At 38.4% G+C, this 18,466-nt stretch overlaps 1 protein-coding gene across 2 annotated transcripts in view; it reads right to left on the reverse strand.

Moving 5' to 3' along the window:
- RP2 (retinitis pigmentosa 2 (X-linked recessive)) overlaps window positions 1–18,130 on the reverse strand; it is a 35,743-nt gene extending 17,613 nt beyond the window's left edge. For both annotated transcript variants that reach the window (XM_008589269.1, XM_008589271.1), the window contains exons 1-2: window positions 18,013–18,130; window positions 4,647–5,315 (exon numbers count right to left, since the gene is read on the reverse strand). In XM_008589269.1, coding sequence (XP_008587491.1) covers window positions 4,647–5,315; window positions 18,013–18,114 — 771 coding nt within the window. In that variant the 5' untranslated portion in view covers window positions 18,115–18,130. The remainder of the gene's footprint in view (window positions 1–4,646; window positions 5,316–18,012) is intronic.
- Between the last annotated feature and the right edge of the window lie 336 nt (window positions 18,131–18,466).

Raw genomic sequence — 18,466 nt, forward strand, 5'->3', positions numbered from 1 at the left:
CACTCAGTAGAGTGCGGCGCTTGAGAGCGTGGCGGCACTCCCGCTGAGGGTTCGGATCCCATACAGAGACCGGTCTGCTCACTGGTTGAGCGCGGTGCGGGCACGACACTGAGGGTTGCGATCCCGTTACCGGTCACAAAAAAAAGACAAAAAGGAAAAAAAAAATTTTTTTTTTGACGGAAACTACCAAATGGAAGTTTTGTTTGGTGATACTGCAATCATCCAATGAGAGAATGGTTAAGTAAACTATAGTACATTAACACGATGAAATACCACAGTTTATGTTTATCATAGGGGAAAAGCTTATGTAATAATGTTAATTTTAAAAAGCATGATACAAATTTGTATAGCATAGAACAATAATGATAGGTCACATTTATGGAACATTTGGTATGTGCCAGGCAGTTTTATGTACTTTACATGTATAATACATTTAACTCTCTCATGAGGTAGATACTATTATTACCCTCATTGTACAGATGAGAAAACTAAGGCACAGAGTGGTTAAGAAACTTGCCCAAGGTCATATAACTGTTAAGTAACCGAGCTGTGATTTGAACCCAATTAATCTGATTATAGACTAAATAAATTTAAAAATTATTCCTAAAAGACTATTCAAGGTACAGTACAATCATGGATGATTTTAAAACTTATTTTTATAATTCTCCATAATGAATACATATTAATTTTTAAAAATAATTATGAAAATAGTTTCTAAAAATGCAAAGTAATTCCAACCACTTACTTTTTTTAGCAAAGCTTATTGGGTTTTTAATAATAAAAAGAAACATATATGCTCAACACAGAACATTTGAAAAATAAAAAATAGAAACAAAGAAATTATCAGCCAAGGTGCTACCACTCAAAGATGCCACTGTCATATAGGTATACAGGTTGAGCATTTTGGATTAGGAATGTTCAGCCAGTAAGTATAAATGCAAATATTCCCAAATCTGAAAAAATCCAAAATCTGAAATACTTCTGATCCCAAGCATTTCAGATAGGGGATACTCAACCTGTACTTCCTTTTAGCCTCCCAGTTTTCTTCCCCCCCCCTTTACTATTCACTGTAAAATCCATAGAACTACAAAATGGAAAAGAAAACCCTGTTCTTAATTAAGTTCCTAAGAAAAACCATGACTGTTAACCTTTTAGTATACACAACTTTCCAGACTTATCTACTTTAAAAAAAAAATCAGTTACATAATATTCTACAAAATTTCACTTAATTGATTGTGAACATTTTCCAGCTATTCTACTACAAGATCAGTTTTTTTTTTTTTCCTTTTTTTTTGTCTTTTTTCGTGCCCGGCAACGGATCGCAACCCTCAGTGTTGCTCCCGCCCCTCGCTCAGGCAGTGAGCGGCCGGTCTGTATGTGGGATCCGAACCCTCGGCGGGAGCGCCACTGCACTTCCCAAGCGGCGCAGTATAGCAGTGCGCCACCGGGCCGGCCCTACAAGATCAGTTTTAATGGCTGATAATATTTCACCCTATGGCTACATTATTCTGTACCATTCCATCAAATTAGATTAAACTCAAATCCTATTTCGGATCCCTCGCTCAATGCTGCCTCAGAAAAAGGAAACATACATTATAAAACTGCAGAAAATTACATGGGTATCATTGCCAGATGATGATTATAAAGTTACTTAAAATATCAGAATCAATCCTACCTCTGTTTCTAATTTTCTAGACTGCTCATCACCTCTCATTTTATAGTCAGACAAATAAACTGACAAAGTTACAATGAATAATTCAAAATACTGTTACCTAAAACAATTAATGAACTATGAAACTTTGCCCATTTTAATATTCCAACTTAAATTATGAAATGCTCCCAAACAACTCAAACTACTTTTACTCTAATTTATCCTGTACATATCTGTGATGCAGATAAGAGTAAGCAAGAAATCTTATTTTTAGGTGAGAAAATCAAGGCCCAGTAACTTTTTTTGACTCCCTATGGAATGTGCTTTCTGTTTTCCAGCTTTTCTGGACTTTCTACCCTCTCAAGTTTTATACTTCCTATCTCAAAAAAGCATATGTTTATATGTTTAATTTATAAAAACAATGTGAAACAAAATTCTGAGATATTCCGAGGGCTTAACAAAACCAGAGTTAGCAATCACAGTCTAAACTGTCCTTAGGTATTTGTGTTAGGATATGAGAGAGACTCAAGTTTTATATTTTTATCTCAGAATTAAATAGTTTCCACACATTATTTCCCTGGGAATTTGAGCATCATTATAAGAAAAAATGTAATCTCTCTTAATCTCTTAATTTGTAATCTCTCTTAATTTGTAATCTCTCTTAATTTGTAAGCCTTTTGTCTTTCAGTATGTTTTGATAACCTCTTCACATGTACTTGACATTTTCTATCTTTCTTTTTTTGTTTGTTCTCCTTTCATTCCTTAATTCTGTTTTTAGAATTGGATAGGGTCACTCTAGCCAGAGTCCCTAGGCTGGAGGGCCCTTGAGTCCACATGCTTTTGGTCACATTCCTACTCCACCATGCATCATCAACTTTTCTTTACCACTGAGGCAGTATAACAGCCAGACTGCCTGGATTTGAATCATGGCTCTGCTGTTTCCCAGTTGAGTGACCTTTTGCAAGTTACTTACCCTCTCTGTGGTTCATCTGCCATATCTGTAAAATGGGGAATAATGGCATCTATTTCATAGGGCTGTTTTGAATATTAATTCATTTAAATTCCTTACAAGAGTGCCTGGCAAATAGTAAACACTATATAAGTGTTAGCTACTATTATTATTACTGTGGGACTGTTGTCTATTTTGTATTCCAGAAGGACATATAAAGAACATCACTTTTCCTGGTCATATTCCTTTCAAGGGCACACAACATTGCCATTTCATACATCAGATACTAAAGGTTGAGAACATTTGATGACTCAGGAAGAAAGACTGTTTGCTTTGACGGTTTTCTTTAAACATGCTTTGACGGTTTTCTTTAAACATGCTAAATATTCTTTATGGCCACTCCTCATTAGGAGTTTAACTTGAATAATTACATCTTTTGAAAGTTGTATGTAGATTTTCTTTTTAAATCACCATAAAATATAATGAAAATATTTACCTTTCAGATGTTGGATTAACACGTGATTAGATAGCTCAAAGTCCAGAAGCACATTTTTCTCTATCTTACTAGATTCATAGCATGCTTTTATCAGATTGGCATAATCAATAAAGAAAATATCAAAGTCTTACTATTATACTTTGGCTTCTGTTGTTTTGAAAACCATATCTCAAAAAAAAGGGAAAAAATTAATAAAAGGTGAAATTTTAAAAATAAATTAAAAAAAACCAACTATACCTCAGATTTACTTTGTAGATTTCAGACGTGGGATTTCTACATTGTAGAATATATAGCTATAGAGAGGTAGTCATCTTTAGTTTTTTTCCTAAAATCATTTGACACATTTCAACTTATAAAAAATCCATTCAAAAAAAACTTGATGAGTTTTTCATTCCCTTCTCCATTTCTGAAAGTTTGGTTTTTAAATTCAAACAGATTCTTCCTGAAGAACACCTAATTAATGGGTAGTCAATGCATCCTACTGCTGCCTCCCTACGGGAGCACCCACCAACAAAGAAACTGCTGCTTCTGGAGCCACTAACCTCTATATCCCCATTTTTCAAGTAGAAGCTGCTACCCAAAGAACCCTTCTCTACTCATGAGCTCACCAAGAGTTGCTGCTCATAAGCCTACAACCTTTGCCATCCCACTCTTTCATACTAATCTCCTTTCTATGGCAATAAGGTAAAGGAAAATAAGGAACATAATGTGGAGGTTGCTCTCACAGTCACAACAGGGTCCAAAAATTGTATTCCTAAATGTCTTTTCCACCCCCAACCAATTAAAACTCCAAAGAAATTTCTCCACTAAATAATTTAAAAAGGCCATGCTTTACTATGCGGTATTACTTTTGTAAGCTTCTGTAGAAATTTATTTGTTATAAAGAATGGAAATTCTGTGAGAGCAGAGAATTTTGTCTATGTATCTCCATCTCCAGCATATACTATATTTCATCATTTCTAAGTTGCCATCAATTATAAGATACATTTCAGATAAGCAAAAATGTAGAAAATAAACGTGCATCCTATAATCAATGAAATATGTTAACAGGGTAACTTGCACATAATAGGTGCTTAATAAATGCTTACTGAATTGCACTATATATGTATTTTTTAGCGCCTGGCCATGAATCATATTTTTTAAAAGTTTCTTTGCGCCAGCCCCATGGCTCACTCGGGAGAGTGTGGTGCTGGTAGCGCCGACGGCACGGGTTCGGATCCTATATAGGGATGGCCAGTGCACTCACTGGCTGAGCACGCTGCGAACAACACCAAGCCAAGGGTTGCAATCCCCTTACAGGTAAAAAACATAAAAAAAATAAATAAAAAATAAAAAAATAATAAAAATTAAAAAAAAGTGTCTTTGGGTAAGTATTTTGAGGCCCAAGCAACCTGCTTACAGACAAATCTATTGGGGGGTGGGGGGACAGAGAACTATAACTTGAGGGTTGCTTGTATTTCTAATAGCTAATTTGAAAAGAATGGAAGTTCTCCAGAGTGGTACGTTTCTATCTAGGTGTATGTCTACTTCTCTTCTCTTGCTCTCCTTACCTCATCAATTAGTTTCCTGGCATTCGCAATAGTGTAATCACCAGCAAATAATACCACTAAGCATGATTCATCACTGCTCTTCTGTCTCTGACCTCGGGATATTGGAACAATGCTCCTATTGGCTTCTGTGGAAATGCGGACAGCTTTGAGCTCTTCATCAGTAGTAGGTAGAGGAACATAGTCCTGAACCACAGCATCTTCTGGAAGAAGGCTCCAGTTGAGCTCTCCTGACACAGGTGTAAAGTCATGAATGTTACTCCATGTATTATTGAAGATACTTAACCCTGCATCTTTAAACTGGAAAGCTAATTCAGGGTAGTACCACTGAAAACAGCCAAACTTGATATTCGTGGAAGACTCAATGATGGGTTGAGTGGCACAGCACAAAAAGACTTCCAGCTTTCTACAATCCCTCACACGAAATTGTTGGCAGGCTAATGTGCACTTGCAATCTCTGCAATTCCGGAAAAACACACTGCCTTTCACGGGTCCCAGAAAAATTATGCAGTTAGTACAGTCATCAATGGTAATTGTAGCAGAGTGATCAAAAATATAGATGTTACAGTTCTCGCAGTCTTGAATGAGAAACTGTTGTCCTGCCACTCTCCCAGGTAAGCGACCTACTGTTTCATTCTTCAGTCCACTGAACATGTAGTCTTTCGGATCAACCTGCAGGGACAAAATGCAGGCCTTCAGTATTATTGACATTATTCAACAAACATCAGTTAAATGCCTATTGGGTGCCAGGCATAGTTCTTAGCACTAAAATAAGTTCCTAATCTCACTATCTTTGCAACACAGTAAGAAAACGAACAGGACAATTTCTTTCTCCCAATAAATAAAAGGCATGAGGGGGAAAAAAGGGAGAGGAAACTGTTATAGATAAACACTCAAGGACATATCCACCAATACAATGTGAGCATCCTGTTTCAAACACACCAACTGTAAAAACACTTTTTTGAGACAACTAGGGCAATATGTGCATGTGTGTGCACATACACACACAGAGCATACTAAATGATATTAAGAAATTTTTCATTTTGTTAATGGCACTGTGGTTATATGAGGGCAAAAGGCTGTATCAATTAGAAAAAGTAAACCGTTTAAAAATTATTAGCCTAGTACACGGTATATCTATAAGAAGAAAAAATGCATCTAGAGGACTCAAATGCCCAGTTCCTTTGGCAACTACAGCTCTGATTATAATATAAAACTTATGACCTTGGTAGGTTAATATATATACCTCCCAGGAGATGGACACACTCTCTCTCTGCTATCAAATCTTGCTTCTGGGCACACAATCCTAAAGGGCAGCCTCTGTGATACTATGGTTTGAGTATTCCTATGAGTTACCAGGTAACCCAGGTGACATCCACATCATCATTGCTACTGTCAATAGGTAAATATACTGTCAAATAGCCTATATGGAATTTACATAACTAAAAAATTTACTAAGTTTTGTGGAGTACCACTGTGAAGAACATATTTTTAAAATGATCTTTTAATAAAAGGGGCTATCAAATATTCAACTCATATTCCATATCTATCGAAATCACTATACGTGCTATTTCAGCTTTCTGATTCTTTTTCTTTCTTTCTTTTTTTTTTGGCAGCTGGCCAGTACGGGGATATGAACCCATAGACCTTGGTATTTATAAGGCTTCGCTCTAACCAACTGAGCTAACTGGCCAGCCCACACTTTATCTTTCTTTGATGCTTTGCTTTTGAAACTTCTACTTCCTTAAAAAATTCTGAAAGTGGAAATATTCCCGGATTGAAATATATTTATTTATCCCTGCGCAAATTAGTACATGGGTTTCAGTTTCCAAATCTAAAGTGATTTCTGCAATATACTACAGAAAGTGGAAGAACCCAAAGGCACAAGAATCACAATATATTAGTGCTTGCCTCTACAAATTTGATTCAAACATTTATTGAGCTATTTCTTTGAATTTTTCAAATTTCACATTTCCATCCTTAGATAATCTAAATGGTAGCTCACATAATCATTTAAATAGTATGCCTGGAGTCTGTCAGCACCACGCTCAGCCAGTGAGCAAACCGGCCATCCCTATATAGGATCCGAACCCGTGGCCTTGGTGTTATCAGCACCACACTCTACCGAGTGAGCCACAGGCCGGCCTGTATGCCTGGAGTCTGTCACATTAACTTTCTGGAACTTATCACTCAACCAACATTTGAACACCTAATATGAGCCAGACATTGTTTTAGGTACTAAAATGAATATGACCAGCTCTTTCCATAAAAGAAGTAAACACTCACCTAAACAGATAATTTAAAACAAACTGACCATGTAATAAGAGATTCTGAGAATATTCTGGAAACACAGAGAAAGGACACTGGGGTGGGGAGGAGGGGTGGGGTGGAAGACTACCCGCACAAGGTGAGAATGAATAAGCTGGAGTTCACCAGGTAAAAGAGGTGGGAATAAAGGAACCCCCACCTCCCATGCCAGGCAAAGGTAACAGAATGAACAAAGTAAAATTCTTCAGAGAGTGGGAGGAATACTGAAAGTGGCTTGGTGTTACCAGTGATACCAGAATGGTAGTAGATGAAGCTAGAGAGGTAGGCAGGAGCCATATTATAAAGCCTGGACATTATCCATGAGCAATAGGAAGCCACAGAACAATTTAAATAAGCAAAATTTACATTTCAGGAAGATCGCTCTGATAAGAATAAGGAAATGTGGAGCATGGATCTGAGAGGCTATTGCAGTCATCCAGAAAGGTTAGAACTAGAGCAGTAGTTAGTAGAGAAAAGAAGGTTGGGATAAATTTGAGAAATATTGAGAAAATGGAATCAGCAGATTTGGTAATTCAGTGGCTGTAGGAGATAAGGCAGAAAGATGAGTCACATAGTAAAGGCTACGTAAGGATACGGCAAGAAGGCAGCCATCTGTAAGCCAGGAAGAGAGCCCTCACCAGACACTGCATCTTTTGGCACCTTGATCTTGGCTTCCCAGGCCCCAGAACTGTGAGAAATAAACTTCTGTTATGTAAGACACTAAGTCTGTGGTGTTTTGTTATGGCAGCCTATCCTAGTCTGCTCAGACTGCAAAAGCTGTCTTCTTGCTGTAGCATAGGCAGGCCTTACCTCTGTGTGGAGAAGGAGAGGGAGAGAGCGAGTGCAAACAAGCATGCTAGCTCTCCGGGTGAATCTTCTTATAAGGACACTAATCCTACGGGATCAATGCCCCACCCTTATGACTTCATTTAACCTTAATTACTTCCTTAGAGGCCCCATCTCCAAACATAGCCACATGGGGGGTTAAGGCTTTAACATAAGAATTTGACAAACTTCTAGTCCGTAATAGCTGCCAGTGCTAAGGAGTTAAAAGTAATTTACTATTCTAAGTATTTTCTCTGGACATTCCAGATTTACTAGCTCACGGGGAGAAATTAATCCTATAGCTAAAGATTGTATGGCTAAATAGTTCTGTAGTATAAAATTATTAGGATTATTAATGTGGTCTTCAAATGAGAAACAGGATTTATGTTGCTGTACTTTCTCAATTCCTGAAAGTTCTTCAAAACAAAAAGTAATAAACAATCCGAACCTTAGACCCATTATAATTTTGCAACTAGTAGTTCTCAAAGTGCCTAAAATCACAAACATGGAATGGTCATGTTTTAAATTACTCTTTCACAAAAGCCATTTATGAAGTGAGCTTAGTTTAGGCTGTCTTTCTTAATACAGTCCTTAGAAGGTAATGGATATACAGTCGTCCCTCAGTATCTGCAGGAGATTGGTTCCAGGACCCCTCATGGATACCAAAATCTGTGGATATTCAAGTCATTTATATAAAATGGCATAGCATTTGCACATAACCTATGCACATCCTCCTGTATACTTTAAATCATCCCTAGATTACTTATAATACCTAATACAATATAAATGCTATAAAAATAGTTGTTATACTGTATTTTAAAAATTTGTATTATTTTCTATTGTTGTATTGTTATTTTTGCTGGATTTTTTTTTCTCCAAATATTTTCTATCTCCAGTTGGTTGAATCAGATGCGGAACCTGAGGATGAGGAGGGCCAACTATACTTTCAACTTCAAAGAAAAATTTCACAGGTTGGAATTCATCCGATATTAACTTAATGTCCTATAGTTACTAAACTAAGTTAAGCATTATTTTCCCAACAGAAAACAAAAGTGAATATCTTATTCTTCTACTGAGCAGCAATGCAAATATTTCATTAAAATTCATCTCTACAGTTAAACCTCCATAATGATAATCTGAAATAAAATAATGGATCTTGTTAATTTTAATGGAAATCCAGTCTGAGTAGAACTACAAAATAAGACTCAGGAATATAAGAAGCACTACATATGTGCCAGGCCCCATTCTAAGTGCTTTATAAATCATTCACTCAATCTGTAAAAATCCCTATGAGAGTTGTAGACTATAATTATCTGTTTTACAGATGAGGAAATGGAGGCACACAGAGGATAAATAATTTGCCCAATGTCACACTGTTAGTAAGTGTTTGAGCTGAGTCTCAGACCTAGGTAGTCTGGCTTTTCAGCACATTCTTTTGGCTTCTTCTTCATATTCAAACAAAAACAGTTGCTTACTGGATGCAAAAATCAATGGAATAGAGAGTTCAAAACCAAACATATATATACGACAAAGGTGCAAAGGCAATTCAATAGAAAAAGTATAGTGTTTTCAATAAATGGTGCTGGGACAATTGGATGTTTATACGTAAAAAAAAAACCCAAAAAATCTTGATCCATAGCTTGCACCATATATAATAATTAACTCAAAATGGATCACAGAACCTAAATATAAAACCAAGAACTATAAAAACTTCTCAAAGAAAAGAGAGGAGAAAATCTTTGTAATCTTGGTTAGGTAAAGATTTCTTCCATGTGAAACCAAACACAATCCATAAAGGGAAAAAAATGAAAGTTGGACTTTTACCAAAACTGAAAATGCTTGCTCCTCAAAAGACACTGTTAAGAGTAAACGAGTCATTAACTGGAGAAAATAATATTTGCAAAACACACATACAATAAGGGACTTGTATCCAGGATATATAAAGAACTCTCAAAAACTCAATAATATGAAAATAAATAATAAAAAAATGGGCAAAAGATTTGAATAAACACTTCACCAAAAAAGATATATGGGCAGCAAATAAGTACATGAATAAACACCAAAGAAGATATATAGATGGCAAATAAGTACACAAAAAAATGTTCAAAATCATTAGTCATTAGGGAAATGCAAATTAAACCACAATAACATACCACTACACACCTATTAGAATGGCTAAAATTTTTTAAAAACCTGACAACACCAAGTGAGGCGAGGATGTAGAGCAACTGGATCTCTTATACATTGCTTGTGGGTAAAACAGCACAGCCACTTTGAAAAATAGCTGGGCAATTATTTATAAAGTTGAATATATAATTCCCACATGACTCAGCAATCCTAAATTCCTAGGTATTTACCCAAATGAAATGAAAACGTTCACTCAAAAACCTGTATGCAAATGTTTAAGGTAGCTTTATTCATAATTACTAAAATTGGAAACAACCCAAATGTCCATCATCTGGTGAATGGATAAACAAACTGTAGTACATCCATACAATGGAATACTACTCAGCAATAGAAAGGAACTCCTGATATATGCAACAACATGGACGTAATAACTTCGTATAGCATACATTATACGAAGTTATACGACTCTTAATCACTGATTTATTTTGAAAAATGGTATCTTAATTCTTCTTGCCAGGATAAAGACATTTATTCTGAAAACTTTTGGCAAATGAGTTATTCCATTGTATAAGAATTATGTTATATTGGAGAATAAGCACACATTAATGAAGGTAAATTAACAGTAAGATTCATTGCAATTCCAAATTGTGGGTAATAAGCATGGTTTCACGCGCTCCCAGCGCCGCACTCTCCCGAGTGCGCCACGGGCTCGGCCCAACATGGATGAATCTTAAATGCATATTGCTAAGGGAAAGAAGCCAGACTCAAATGGTTACATACTATATGATTCCATTTATATGACATTCTCAAAAAGACAAAACCAAAGGGATAGAAAACTGATCAGGGGCTGGGAGAGGAGTTGACTATAAAAGAACAGATTGACTGAAAAGGAGGAAATTTGGGGGGATGATGGAACTGTTCCATATCCTCACTGGTGATAGCTATACTGTATTTGTCAAAACTCAGAACCGTACACTGAAAAGGGTAAATTTTGCTGCATGTAAATTATACTTTTTTTTTTTTGTCTTTTTGTCTTTTTTCGTGACCGGCAACGGATCGCAACCCTCAGTGTCGCGCCCATACCGGACCGGGACCGGCAACGGGATCGCAACCCTAGGTGTTGCCCCCGCTCCTCGCTCAGCCAGTGAGCGGCCGGTCTGTATGTGGGATCCGAACCCTCGGCGGGAGCGCCGCCACGCTTCCCAAGCAGCGCACTGTAGCAGTAAATACTTAAAATTTAAACATCGTTAAGTCAGTTTCAGGGCTATATAGTTATGTAGCTAAAAGGTTATTTCACAAATGGAAACAGCAGTGCCATATAATTATAGAAACAGTAAGACCAGTACCCTGAGCTTATATATATTGATGATGAGAGAAGGTGAAGTACTACATTTATATTAGCTCACTATGTTGTTAAATATATAACTACAAAATGGAATTAGGAATTTTTTTTTTTTTTTTTAAATTTGTGGCTGGACAGTTCAGGGATCCGAACCCTTGACCTTGGTGTTACAACACCATGTTCTAACGAACTGAGCTAACCAGCCAGCCCAGAATTAGGAAATTTTAAGATTGGAAAGGATTTCCCTTATCATCTAATCTTAATCTACTCTTACATCCTATCACATTCCCTTTGTTCACCCAGATTTGCCTGAATGCTTTTAACAATGTTTATCTCCCATCATTAGCTGCTCAAAGAATTAGATAACTGGAAGGGTAGGAAACTGAGGGCTGGAAAAGCTAAATGACTATACCAGTGAGGTGTAGTTGGATGCAGAATACAAATTAAAACCCCAGTCCCATACACTTTCCATTTTCTATGCTTTTTCCCTTCATCAAAAGTTTATATAGGTGAAAAAATTGGAACCCTCATTCATTGCTGGTGGAAATATAAAATGGTACAGACACTTTGAAAAACAGTTTGGCAATTACTCAAAAAGAACACAGTTACCATATGACCCATCAATTCCACTCTTAGGTATATACCCAAACAAATGAAAACATGTCCACACAAAAACTTGTACAGAAATGTTCTTAGCAGCATTATTCATAACAGCCCCAAAGCGGAAACAACCCAAATGTCAATCAACTGATGAACTGTTAAATAAAATGTGATATATCTGTACAGTGGAATGTTATTCAGTAATAAAAAATAAAGTATCAATACATGCTACCATATGGATGAACCTCAAAAACATGCTAAGTGAAAGAAGCCACTCACAAAAGGCCACATATTGTGATTCTATTGATATGAAATGTCCAAAATAGGCAAATCTAAAGAGACAAAATAAATTTGTGGTTTCCAGGGGCTAGGAGAGGAGGAAATGGGCAATGACTACTAATGGGCACAGGGTTTCTTTTCCAGGGATGAAAATGTTAAAAAAAAAATTAGATCATGGTGGTGGTTGCCTAACCTTGTGAACTTACTAAAAAATATTCAATTGTATACTTTAAATGGGTATATTGTATAGCATATGAATTAAATCTCAAAAATTTTTTTTTAAATTAATAAACAAAAAACTAGTTTTTTTCTTTAAATAGCAACAACTTTATGTAGAGGATTTAAAACATACCAGCAGGGGCCGGCCCATGGCTCACTCGGGAGAGTGCGGTGCTGGTAACACCAAGGCCACGGGTTCGGATCCCGTATAGGGATGGCCGCGGTTAGCTCACTGGGTGAGCGTGGTGCTGACAACACCAAGTCAAGGGTTAAGATCCCCTTACCGGTCATCTTTTTTTAAAAAAAATAAAAAATAAAAAATAAAACATACCAGCAAATTCTTTGACACTCTTTCCATTAAAAGGTCCCCTCCCCTTGGACCTGGGTAGGCATTTGTGACTGCCTCAACAAACAGAATGTGACATAAGTAACACTGACACATCCTTAAGTCAAATTAAGTGACTTAAAAATTCATTTAAGAAACTATTTAGAAAAAATAATGCAGCTTCTGCCACTCTCTCTAAGGCACTCACCCTTGGAACCCAGCCATCATGTAGTGAGGAAGCCCAGGGCTACATGAAGAAGTGCCTGGCCCTCAGCCCCAGCTGAGCTCCCAATAGAAAGCCAGTATCAACTTGCCAGCCAGCTGTGTGGTTAAGCTGCCACAGCTGATGCCACACTGAGCAGAGATCCCTGCTTACACACATCTCAGAGTTCTGAACAAAATAAACACTTGCCACTGTTTTAAGCCATTAAGTTTTGGGGTGGTTTGGTATGCGGCAATGGATAACTAGAATACCTTATGTACTTAAAAGAAGGCTAAAAATAGCATCTAGCCTCCTATTAATGCAGACACTTCTTTCTAGCAGGTCATCATTCAGCCTCTTAACACAGAGATCAGTTCCTCACAAAGCCACCCCTTCCACTGATAAACAACTCTGGGAATTATGATCTTTCTTATTAAGACCATAATTAAGAGGTTCCATCATGCTCAACCTCTGGTTCAAGTTCTGTCCTCAGAAGTGACCATTACTGTCTAACTCCTCTTCTTCAGGACAGGACTTTACCTTAGTAAATAGTAGAGACATCTTTAGCACTGTTCCACTTTATAACCAAGGAACCTGAAATGCACAAATTGGCTGCTTTACCCAAAGTTATATAACAGACAGTTGCATTTCTGGGATAAGGTTTTTGTTTAGTATTATTTCTATTGAATGAGACAAATGTAACTGCTGTGGATTGAATGTCCCTCCAAGACTCACTGAAGCTTAATCCCCACTGTAACTGTTAAGAGGGTGGGAAATCCTATAATAGTAATTGAAAAGTGGAGGCCTTTAAGAGGTGATTAGATTGTGAGGACCATGCCATAGTAAATGGATTGATCCATTCACTGAGTAATAAATTGATGATTTAATGGGTGGTAATGAGCATGGTTCTCATGGCTTTAAAAGGAGAGCAATTGAGGAGTTGGCTCTCTCTTGCTCAGCCATTTTGCCATGTGATACCCTATGACACTACAGTCGCCACCAGCAAGGCCCTCACCAGATGTGCCTCCTGGACTGGGGACTTCCCGGCCTCTGAAACTATAAGCAATAAATATTATTTCTTTATAAATTCCCAGTTTCAGGTATTTCTGTTATAAGCAACAGAAATGGACTAACACAGTAAACTGGTACCAGAAGGGGAGTGTTGCTTATAACAAATAATTGAAAATGTCCAAAGACCAAGTAAGCCACAGGAATGGGGCTATCTGAGAACTTGGGGATTCAACCCCCACACCAGTGTGCTGAGAATGCCAAACACTGAGTTAAGGTCTGATTTGCCAGCTTTAAGATTTGATACCTGTCCTGCTGGGTTTCAGACTTCTTTAGAACCTGTTATTCCTTTCTTTTGGCCTATTCTCCCTTTTTTTTTTTCCTTTTTGTCTTTTTTACTGACCGGTAACGGGATCGCAACCTTCGGTGTCCCGCCCATACCGGGGACCGGCAATGGGATCGCAACCCTCGGTGTTGCGCCCACACCGCGCTCAGCCAGTGAGCGGGAACCGGTCTCCACATGGGATCCGAACCCTTGGCGGGAGCGCCGCTGCGCTCCCAAGCGGCGCACTCTCCAGTGTGCCACCAGGCCGGCCCCTATTCTCCCTTTTTTAATGGGAATATGTACCCTATGTGTGTCCCACCATTGTATCTTGGAAGTAATTTGTTTTGATTTCACAGATAAGACTGGATTTTTTGAGTTGGTGCTGGGACAAGTTAAAACTTTGGGGATATGAGGATGAAATGAATGTATTTACCTGTGAGAAGGATATAAGTTTTGGGGGACTAGGGGCAGAATACTGTGGACTGAATGTCCCCCCTAAATTCACTGAGACTTAATCCTCTCTAACAGTGTCAAGAGGGTGGGGAATCCTATTATGGTGAGACCTTGAAGAGGTGACTGGATTGTCAGAACTATGCCCTTGTGAATGGGTTGATCCATTCATGGAGTAATGGGTGTGGTTCTGATGGCTTTAAAAGGAGAACTGATATGGAGGTTTGTCTCTCTCTTGCTCAGCCATTTTTACCATGTGACACCCTGTGTCTCTGTGGAGAGTCACCACCAACAATGTCCTCACCAGATGTGTTCCCTGGACTTTGGACTTCCCAGACTCCAAAACTATAAGAAATAAATTTTATTTCTTTATTTATTACCCAGTTTCAGGTATTCTGTTATAAGCAACAGAAACAGACTAATATAGTAACAGATATGAGATGTGCTGTCCATACTCAAATCACAATTTTCATACTTATGTCATCATTGTTTAGGGAACAAATCCTCATTTCTATCATCTAGGAGGAAGAGTACTGACATTAATAACTGGAAAATGAAGACTACTTTTCTGTACCACTCATTCTCACCTCATTTGTACTTAAATGTTTCCTGTTTTGACTCCAAAAAGCCAGTAAGCTCTTGGAGGGCAGGGATAAGTCTTATAATTTTGAGTCTTCCTTGGTGTTTTAGTACATACAAGTATACACTGAATAATTTACCTAGCTATGGGAGGCAGCATACCGATAACAAGGATAAAAGCATTTCTTTCCAAATGATCTAAACACAGATCTTACAATCCAAAAATATTTCTCATCATGTCAGTGTAGTAATTGTATAGTAAGCTTTTTCCTTTTTCAAAGTCAGCAGCAATAGAAAATGAACTTCTTACACTGTTGACTACAGTATGTCAGTTGCCACGACAACACTTAGTCCCCAAACATTCTTTATAATTGAGACAATTTCTCCTAGCTTTGGTCCCCTAAGACTGACCCAGTTACACAACTCAAACCTCAGGGGGTGCCCCTCAGTAAAGATACTCTGATTACACAACCTAAGGAAAAATTTAAACACCACTTTTCCAAGTTGCAAAGAAACTTTTCAGGCAACCCATTTTGGTTTTACACCTACAGTCTTACAAGGTGAATGGTAATTGTCTGATATAACTTTAAAACTGTACATGCTATACTCCATGACCACATTATGGAAGCCTAAACTTTTAATACAAACCATTTCTGTTAATATACATGCAGTATACCTCATTTAAGTTTTCTGGCCTATATTTGCATTCTATTCCTTTTAGGGTACAATTAAAATCTTCTAGGACCAAGCAAGAGCATGCTCAGTAAAAGTATCATGGGGGGTGGGGGGCGAAGGGGGATGGTAAAAAAAAATAAATGTAAGTATCATGGGACTAATACAGAACACTTGTACACTAGGCCTTAACTGACCTCATAGGAGGTAAGGAACTAGAAAAAAAAATCTTTAAAATTGTATAAAATTTAACAAGCTATCATAAATGAGGCACCTTAGAGAGAATTCCTAGTAAGTCCAAAAGAAAAAAAATTCCAAAAAGAATGCTCACTTAGAAAAATTTTGATTAGTTCAGTTGATCAAAATTTTAACTTTTATTATACACACACCCAGAAGTATGGGCTTTTTTCTTTTACATATCCACTAACATCTCTTACATCTCTACAACTACAGTACCTAGTAGTGTTCTGAAAAAATGACCTGTAAATTCAAAACAGTGTCTACGATTAAAAGTTTACTACATGCTCTTTTAGAGGGGGAAAAGCTTAGATGTTGGTGTCACTCTTCTATTTTTTAATACATTTACTTAGCCAAAGAGCAAAAGAAGAAAAAAAAATCACAGCACACACCCACTTACCTAAAAGAAAAACTAATTAATCCAACTAACCAGAACATTATGTTAATAAAGGTTAACTGTAAGACTACTGTAAAACAATAAGTTAGAGGCAATCAAGACTACTATAAATAAAAAATAAAAGCACTTTAGTTTTAGCCTATGATTTCAAAACAAAAAGCTAAAATAAAATATACAACTTCATGACAGCTCAAGCTTAAAAAACATCGTTAGAAATTCTAAGGCTGAGGAAAATGAATCTTTTAAAAACTGCCCACCAAATAACTTTAAATGACAGGTGCAATCTTCTTGTACAACAGAAAGCACAGTATTTTCTTCTCCTACATTATAAAATACTGCTATCAAGTACGGATAAGAGAGAATAAATATACCATGTGATCCAAGAAGGGTCTAAGAAACAGGGACAGAAAGACAGGGCCGAGAAGTCTGCAAAAAGCTTCCAATTTCTTAAATCTTGACACTTGGAGAGCCGAGTTTACACGAATAAATTCTGCTGAGGATTGGAAATCATGCAGAAAGGACTATGATATCGAAACATTAATAAGAAATTTACTATGAAATATTTTGGGGTAAACCTATGTTGCATTAAGCAAGGAGTTAACTTCATACCATTCATTAAAAAAAATCTCTCACTTTGGAAGAGAAAAATAATTCATAAGTCTATGAAAGTATTTTACTAAGCACAAATGGAGAACTATGTAGAAAGAGGAAACATTATGAAATGTACGACTAAGTGTATTTTGTGCAAGACTAGTGGACGTTTTCAAAGCTTTTTGGTTTCTGGCTATATATAAAAGTAAAAATAAGGGCGTTTTCATTCATTTAAAGCAACAGTAACATACTGCCTGATTTATGCCAGTTATTTTCCCTTTTCAGTCTTAACACACACTCCAAAACAGATTCGATTTTCATTATTCCTTTCCGGTAACTGGAACGAGAGAGCAAAAGCTGTACATTAAACAATCCCCTCAGTAATTGAGAAAATCCAGCAGTGGAAGCATCATAAGGCACCAAAGAGATTTACCGGGGAGGACAGACAAAAGAGAAAGGCGCAGAAGGCGCGGAAGAGATGAGAATCAACCCTATGTGTAACTCGACGACTGGACAAAACCCCGCTCGGCGCTGCCGCTGAAATGAGGTGATTTGAGATTCAAGGCATTGTCGGCTCCCTCCCTCCCTCGAGTCCATCCTCGGATGGGCAGTCAGCGCAAGTGAGGGTGCGCAGCCGAGGGAAAGCCACCGAGGGTCCATCTACCGGGACAACAAACTCTAAGCCCCCTTCCACCGCTTCATTGCCCTCTGCGGCGCGCTCCCTAGCACTGTACTTCACGCTCCCCCCAAAAATCCTGCACCCCGACTTCAGCTACTCGCGTTCGAGAGAGAGCAAGAGTGGGGCAGCTGTCGGGTCGGCTACCTCAGCACTCCCGGGCCGTTAGGGACCCTCACGGAGCAGCCTGAGACCAGCGGCTAATTACCTTCTCGCGCTGGTCCCAGCTGTACTGCTTCGGCAGCTCCTCCTCGCCCTCGGGCCGCGACTCCTTGTCAGCCTTCCGCCTCCTGGAGAAGAAACAGCCCATGGTCCCAGCCCGCGGGTCTCGCTGGCCAGTCCACTCGATCAGGCACCTCCTGGAGTGTGGCGTGAACCCTGGGCACCCCGGCCCCGCGAGTCTCCGGACACCGCCGCGCGGAGCCACACAGCACTCCGCAGCCCCAGTTCGCCCGCCAGGCCCAGCACCCCTTCTCCTTTTCTCCTCTGTAGTCCTGACGACCGACAGCAGCCAATGACCGCTAGGTGCCCGCTGAGCCAATCAAAGCCCTGCGAGCCGCCCTGAGCGGCCTATGAAGAGCGGCCGACGTCGTCACACACCAATCCACGCCCGGCTCCGGCGTCAGCCCCCTGCGGCCCTGGCGCTCGCACGGCAGACCCCG

Source organism: Galeopterus variegatus, unplaced genomic scaffold (assembly GCF_000696425.1).
Source record: "Galeopterus variegatus unplaced genomic scaffold, G_variegatus-3.0.2 Scaffold5337, whole genome shotgun sequence".
Lineage (NCBI taxonomy): Eukaryota > Metazoa > Chordata > Mammalia > Dermoptera > Cynocephalidae > Galeopterus > Galeopterus variegatus.